Here is an 8,201-nt window from a genome sequence, read left to right as displayed (position 1 = left end):
TCCCCAACTGTTTAGACTATTAGTTTATAGCTAACAACATATTATCCATATATTTTCTCGATGCATTCCATGGGAGTGCATCCTTAAGGTAACCAGGCCCTTCTCTTAAAGTGAGTGGTTGTAAGTGCCGGAGCCTTAGTCCACATATATCTCGCGCATTCTAGTATATATCTAGCACTTTTTACTCGTAGTTTGAGTAGTGTTACTCTATGAGCGAGTATACTATTTTCTTTTTCTTTATTTTACTCTTTTTTTTTCAAAAATGTTTGTTTTTCCCCGTTCTCATTATAGAAGATTCTCTATACAACAATAGTTATGTGATACTAGTAATCCAAGATGGAAGTTGGGCACCACCAGAGAACTTGAAGGAGTTTCTTACTCAAAATGGCATTCATACTAGTATCATGGATCAACCCTTGACACAAGATGAGGATCACAGGATTTGGTGTCCAAACCTGAAGGGTGAATTTGCAACTGCATCAGCAAACGAAGATATTAGAAGCAAGGAGACTAAGGTTATATGGCATAAGGTGTTATGGAGGGCTCACATACACCCAAGTACTACTGCGAATGCATGGAAACTGATGAGAAACTGTGCAACAACTCAGGAAAAACTTCAAAGAATAGGAGTGCAACTGGTACCAAGATGTGAAATTTGTAAGAAGGGTGTTGAAAATCTTAATCACTTGTTGTGGCATTGCCCATTTGCGAGGGGCAATTGTGGGAATGGATTTCAAGTAAGTTCCGATTCAGAATCGGCTTCTCCAGTCTGACACAAGCTTGAAAGATGGGTCAGGGTAGTAGCGTGCTAGCTAGTGAGGCATGTGTGGGAAGCAGCAGTAGTGGCTCTTTGGTTTCATAGAAATAAGGTACACTTTGAAGATAAAAGTAACAACTTTACCTTTTGTACAAAGTACGTGAAGCAACAAGTTAACTGTGTTATACACACTTCAAAGGGTACTATGTATGGTACTTGACATGATCACTTTGTGAGATTGGCTTGGGGTGCTAAACTAAAATTAAGTAAAGCTCCACAGATCAAGGATTGCAAGTGATCACTGCCTTAAATAGATCAAGTCAATTCCATGGGAAATCCTGGACCAGCAGGGTGGGGTGTAACATATCAACATCATAATGGTTAGTTTATGCTCGTGAGTTGTAAGGGCTTAGGGGTGGAGACGAACTATGCTGCTGAGTGTTATGCAATTCTGGAGAATACGGAACTAGCAATTGAGAAAGGTTGGTTGAACTTATAGTTAGAATCTGATTCAGCGGCTGCGATAGAAGCTTTTAGTACGGGCAAGATACCATGGCATATCAGTAAAAGATGGGGGTGGTGTAAAAGCAAATTGCAAATATGTATGCCTCTCTCATACATGGAGAGAAGCTAATTTTGCAATAGACTTTACTGCAAAAACAGGATCTAGCTTACTTAGATAAAGATGAAGTGTATATAGGAATTCCCCATGGTTGTATAAATGGGAGAGTCCTAATGGGCTGTATTTCAGATTTGTAACACGAACTTGATATGTGGTGTTATCGAGTATCGACCAAGATGTGGCTGGTGAGTAACTCTCATGGAGTTCAAACACTTTTGTAACTTTCCTTTTTCTTAATATACAATAGATAAACTTACCAAGCAAAAATAAGTCTTGTGTTACTCGGAAGCGCAGTTGAGAAGTTTTCATTTTTACATTACAATTAGAAGACTTTCTGGGGATTTGATTAGATATATATTAGGGCGGAAAGCTTTTGAAGTCAAATCTTAATGGTAGCAAATCACTTGTGAAAGCAACAACAACGATAATAGTCATTTATAATAAACCATAATAGTTAATAAACCCAATCTTAAAATGATCCAACGCTGATATGATTGGTTTGATTGTCAAGCCGTTGATCCAACATTGCAGAGTTATTTAGACAGACCAGACTCTAAAAACACACTACCAGGATGAGAACTTCATACTAACACTGTATCAACCATTGCAATTTATACCCTGAGCTTGCAATACTTAAACCTTTTTGTCACTTTTCAACGACAGCTTCATCACTCCCTAACATCATCTCCACCTTCAAATATTCACGGTCAATGACAGCTTCATCACTCCCTATCATCTCCAACTTCAAATATTCACGGTCAAATTCTGTCAGAGACGTGAGAAACTGCAGAAGGCACATAAACAATATAGTAAGTAAAAGCCTGAAAATATAACAGAAAACAAAAGACCTTTTCTGGTTGCAGGTGACACTCATAGAACAATATACGAACAAGGGGAAATTTCAATCCTTTAGAGATACCCAAATATTCAAGCATGAAAATATTTATGTTCTCCACAAAAGTTTTTCCTCCGCTTTTCTCAAGTTTTTTTATAGGATTAATTACCGAAACGGCAAAGTGCCACTTTTTTCAAAAATGGCTTCTAATTTGAATTATGCCTAGGTTAATAGTTAAAAGTAAAGTTGGCCATGTCATGCAAATACTTTCATATTGCCTTGGTGGAAACCTTAGTTTATAGATAATTCAAATATACCTAATTTACATTGACACAGATATGTTTGTCTGTATCCATGTAGTTTGTTTACTTTAAAAAGACACGGATACATTTTTTATTTCATTTTACTTTTAAATGACATGTAATTTGATTAAGCCTAAGTTAATAGTTATAGTAAAATTAGTCATGTCAAGCAAATACTTTTCATAGTGAGCCTTGGCAGAAACCTAATTTATAATTTATAGATAATTCATCTATACCGAAATTACATGACACAAATGAGTGTGATCCGAGATGGATATGAAGAACGCTGTGTTTGGTTCGTGGAATCTAAATTCCTGGAAAATGAAGAGGGTGAAGAAGACAGAAGTTGGAACCGGAAAAGGGGAAGTTACCTTATCTGCTCCTTCCATTTAAGGAAAGTGAACACCATTTTTCCAGAAATCAAGTTGTTTTCCCTAATTACGATACCCTTAGAAGGAAGAAGGAAATATCTCGGATTTTATGACTTCCTACCCAACGATTACCATTTTCGCTTCCTATTTTTGCGCCTCTCTGCTCCCTCCCCATTTACATAAGTACAGATGAATTTCCATGAATTTAAATTCCTTGAACCAAACACAGCCAAAGTGTCAGACACCGCAAAATTGAGGTATACCCAATGTTGCCAGAAACATGCGTCATTTTGATACGTTTGGATAGGCTTAATTGGATCTATCACGCCCCTATTTTTTAGATAATTAAATATTCGGTCAAAAGCTATTTCGAGTCGTAATTAGCTTTGGTACGTTTATGCGAGAGTTTAATATCTATGAATATAATATATATAATAAATCATAAAAACTTGCTCAACAATCATAACTATACATATAGAAATTTTCTAACAAATCATGATTCCTTTTTTCGTCACTAACCCGTTTTAATTTCCTAACAAATTATTTTAATCAAGACTTTAAAAACCGTTTTACTTTCTCAACAAATTGTTTTAATTAAGTTTTAAAAACCCGTTTTAATTTAAAAGTGTGATTTCCGTTTTTAATATGAAAAGGTTTCCCGTTTTAATTAGAAGTGTTAGATTTTTCTTTTTCAATAGGAGAGAAATTTCTATTATAATAGGAGAATGATTCCCATTTTAATTAGAAGTGCTAGAATTTTATCTTTTCAATAGGAGAGGAATTCCCGTTTTAATAGGAATTATGATGTGGAATTTTAAGAGAGTTAGAAAAATACCCCGTGTGACTTTTAATTTCCCAACAAATTGTTTTAATTAAGTTTTAAAAACCCATTTTTTAATTTGAGGGATTCCATTTTAATTTAGAAGTGTGATTCTCGTTTTAATTAAGAACTAGATTTTTCTTTTTCAATAAGAGAGGAATTCCCATTATAATATAAGAATGATTCCCGTTTTTTAATTAGAGGGATCCCGTTTTAATTTAGAAATGTGATTCCCATTTTTAATAGGAGAAGGATTCTCGTTTTAATTAGAAGTGTTATATTTTTCTTTTTCAATAGGAGAGGAATTCCCTTTATAATAGGAGTGATTCCCGTTTTAATTAGAAGTGCTAGAATTTTTCTTTTCAATAGGAGAGGAATTTCTATTTTAATAAGAGTTGATGACATAATTTTAAGAGAGCTAGAAAAATACCCCTTGTGGGAGCTTTAATATTAATATATAGATATATAGAAATGAATCAATTCATTCAAGCACTGGAAGTCTAATTTAATTATATGTCCATTCCAAATTCCAATAGCCAATACTGTTGCAACGAGAGGGAGATACAGGAGAACGCATGGAGAAAATAATATGTGGTACTACATGGCTATATTTTCAACTATGCACTATTGTTTTTTTTCTTCTTATTAGCTTTTCTTCTATAAGACTGGGGGCGTTAGAAGTAGTGTTTTGATTTGTGAGTACCCTAAAAGGGTACGCATGATCTGATACGGGAATCATAAGGAGTAGCAAAGCTGGCATCATTGGGTATACCACATACAACATGTGTACGTCTGTGTCTGACACGGACACATGGATATGTATTCTACATAAATTATTTGTATAGTATGGCATGTCGATGTAAATTAGACCTATACAGAAACACCAATTGATCCTAAATAAATTCTGAGAAACCCTCAACAGACTAAGCCTAGTCACTCCTAGACTACTGTTCACTAAGACTATGCGAAGACCGATGTTACCGTTGTTGTAGCAATAATTTGTAGATAAACAAAAGATGAATCATACGCTCTACAAGATCCAATATTTCATTGTGGGTGTGTGACATTGTAACAGCTATGCTTTCACATTTCAAATATTTGGTTTTTTGTCTCACCCAAAGAAAAAGAAGAGAGAAAGAGAGATGTGAAATGAGAAAAGAAATTAAAAATGTCAAATGAAGCTATGTCTTCTATGTTTTCACAAAGGCAGCACAAGTTGATTAATTCATTGATTTTTTTTTCCTAATTGTCATCAAATTAACAGTTGAGACTGTATTAGTGTAGTTTTCTAAATGTCAACTTATTCATGCTAATCCCAATGGAGTATATATAGTGAACACAAGAGAAATAGATTCAGTTTAGACACATGAGCAAACAAAATTTGAATTCACCAACCTCCTCATGAGTATATTTCTCCACACGCACGAATCTCACTCTGAAGAAGTTCCATTTCGATTTCCTGCAATAGAAGGGACAAAAAGGAATTAACAAATGCAATTGTCAGTATTTCTACGTTAATTTTCATTGACACAGATACGTGTGTCTTGTCTGTGTTTGTGTCCGTGTAGTTTGTTTACTTTAAAATGACACGGATACATTTTTTATTTTATTTTACTTTTAAATGACCTGTAACGATTACAATCCCCTAAATTAATAGTTATAGTAAAATTGGTAATATCAAGCCAATACTTTCATAGTGAGCCTTGATGGAAACCTAATTTATAGATAATTCACATATACTTAAGTTACATTGACACAAATGCACATGAGATATGAAGTGTCAAACACGCGAGACTTTGTATATCACATACAATGTGTATGTGTCTAACACGGACCCGTGGATACGTATCTGATATGGATTATTTTTATACAATGGTGTGTCCTTGTAAATAGACCTATACATGTTGTCTAGATTCCATACGCAAAGGGGAGAAACACCAATTGATCCTAAATTAATTACGAGAAATCCTCAACAAACTAAATCTAGTTACTCCTAGACTCACTAACAGACTGAGAAGACCGATGTTGTCGTTGTTGTGGCAATAATTTGTATACAAACAAAAGCTAAACCATACTCTCTACAAGATCCAATATTTCATTGTGGGTGTATGACTTTCCCATTTCCAATATTTAGTTTTTTGTCTCACCGAAAGAAAAAGAAGAGAGAAATAGAGAAGTGAAATGAACAAAGAAATTAAAAATGTCAAGTAAAGCTATGTCTTCTATGCTTTCACAAAGGCCGCAAAAGTTGATTAATTCATTGAAATTGTTTAAATTGTCATCAAATTTATAGTTGAGACTGTACTCGTGTAGTTGTTTTCTGAATGTTAACTCATTCATGCTAATCCTGATGGAGTGTAGTGAACACACAGATAAGAGCATTACAAAATAGATTCAGTTTAGACACACAAGCAAACTAAATTTGAATTCCCCAACCTCCTGATAAGTCCATTCCAGCACATTCGGCAAAGTCCAAGACTGAAGGTTAGACTTCTTTTGATGACGTTTTCTTTCGATTTCCTGCAACAGAAGGGGCAAAAAGGAAATAACAAATGCAATTGTCAGTATTTTACATTCATGGACAAATTAAATTGGCTACCGACACTTTTACAATGCATAACGCCTGCCATTTATGAATACAATTTATTAGATCCCTCGGTCAAAAACAAACCTTTCCCACCGGTTCAAGAAAGTAAAGCAGTCTACTCACATGCCCAGTTCTTTTTCAGTACCAGAAATTCAATTAGTAGGGATAACATGTTTCTGTGCATATCAGAACAATGAACTATTAAAAACCTAATTTAAAATCTTGTTCCATGGGTACATCAAAATGGAAGAGGCACCCAAATCACACTCAACTTGAAAAGGAAATGTTGTTTGCAGTGTCCATGTCCTCTCCTAGCCACCCACGCAACAATTTAATCCATCATTATGGTGATCATTGAGCCAAAAAACAAATCATATCGGTCTACTTTTTTCTGTGGCAAGGCTGCCCAAATGATATCAGTGGGATTCCAGTCAAAGAGATTATCAATGAAATGCAATATTCTGGACTATGGAAATATAGGACGATTTAAGTACAATAATTTGCTGGAGGTGGTTGTCTGTCCAAGAATAACCACTTTTCTTGGTCTCATAATTAAGGAGTTCCTCATTTCAGTATAACCACCCAATACTGGAAAAAATGGGAATGGAACTACCCGATGGGTAAATCAACCAAACAAAGCATCTTTCCATACCTATTAATGAACATAAATAAACATAAATAAAGGCAAAGGGCTAACATCTCCCCTTTTTCCACAAAGAATGTCATCAATAGATGAGCTTGACAATCAACCCAAAATAAAAGTAAACAACATTATTCAACAGTACACTATCCCACTCTGAACATCAAGTCGTAAAATCCCAAAAGTTTGAGAATCCAAAGTCGTGACCAACATAACTTGCCACAAAAGGCACAGCGATTTACTTGCTATTATTAAATAAATTATGTAACCCTTAAACTCACTTTGCATCATAAAAAAGAAATGGGTACATTGAACAGAAATAATGATAAGGATTAGGCGAAACCTTTGTTGTAACATCAAAAGGAGGATATTCAAACTCCATATCATCAGGGATAAATTGCAAATCCACACAATGACCCGATGGCCTTCCGGAATCCATGCCATCAAAAGAAGCGTATATATCTCTTGCCGTAGCAACCGAATCACACTCCACAACTGCATAGTATCCTTCATAGTCTTCCCCATCTTTGTTGTTTGTTTCTTCTTCATCATCACTATCAACATCTGGTGGATAGACAGAGATTGACAAGATTTGTCCACCTTCTTCATGAACAAATTTGCCCAGCAGCTCATAGAGGAAGGAAGACTACAATGCAAAAAAAAAAAAAAAAAAAAAATGTAACTTTCAGTAAAAATGAAGTAGTAAATTAGCCATGATCCACCAATCAGTGTTCGAACTACCCTACTGTGAAAAAATTACACCTTTATCTAAACAATCATATATCTCAAGGCAAAGGTAACGCCAAATTCGTGTCTCTCTCTCTCTCTCTAACTTGGGCGTTGAAATTTTTAACCATCTTATTCACTTTTTCTAATCAGATGTTACGAACAACAATCTAACAAGTAGAAAATTAATGTAAAACAATAAGAATACTAATTAGGAAGAGAAAAGGGGAACAAATTAATAAATTCACTCACGGATTCTGGTTTGGGACCCATATTGACAACGGCGAGTCTTCTAGTTCCCTGAAACGCCGCTTCTTCCACCGAATTCACAATTTCCTCTGAAGAAGATTTTTCACCCTCGCTCATCATTTTCTCTTCGGGGGTGTTGGTGGTATTATAGCATTGTCACGAAGTTCGGCGTTTAAAACCCGATATATTGGCAATGCGTCAGGTTCCAATTTAAAATCCGGTTTTTTCAAAAAAAAAAAAACCCGTTTTAAACTTAAAAAACGTTTAAAACCTGAAATTTTGAAAATCTCCC

At 34.9% G+C, this 8,201-nt stretch overlaps 1 protein-coding gene across 1 annotated transcript; it reads right to left on the bottom strand.

Moving 5' to 3' along the window:
- Positions 1–1,788: 1,788 nt before the first annotated feature.
- Positions 1,789–8,201, bottom strand: LOC147497989 (uncharacterized). Its single transcript, XM_086560204.1, has 5 exons — positions 7,913–8,201; positions 7,278–7,580; positions 6,144–6,227; positions 5,103–5,166; positions 1,789–2,163 (listed from the first exon to the last, which is right to left on the bottom strand). The coding sequence occupies exons 1-4, from the start codon at positions 8,027–8,029 to the stop codon at positions 5,107–5,109; spliced, it is 564 nt and encodes a 187-aa protein (XP_086416330.1). The 5' UTR covers positions 8,030–8,201; the 3' UTR covers positions 1,789–2,163; positions 5,103–5,106.

This window comes from Coptis chinensis, chromosome 5 (assembly GCF_015680905.1).
Source record: "Coptis chinensis isolate HL-2020 chromosome 5, ASM1568090v1, whole genome shotgun sequence".
NCBI lineage: Eukaryota > Viridiplantae > Streptophyta > Magnoliopsida > Ranunculales > Ranunculaceae > Coptis > Coptis chinensis.
This window is presented reverse-complemented; position numbering and strand designations above follow the sequence as displayed.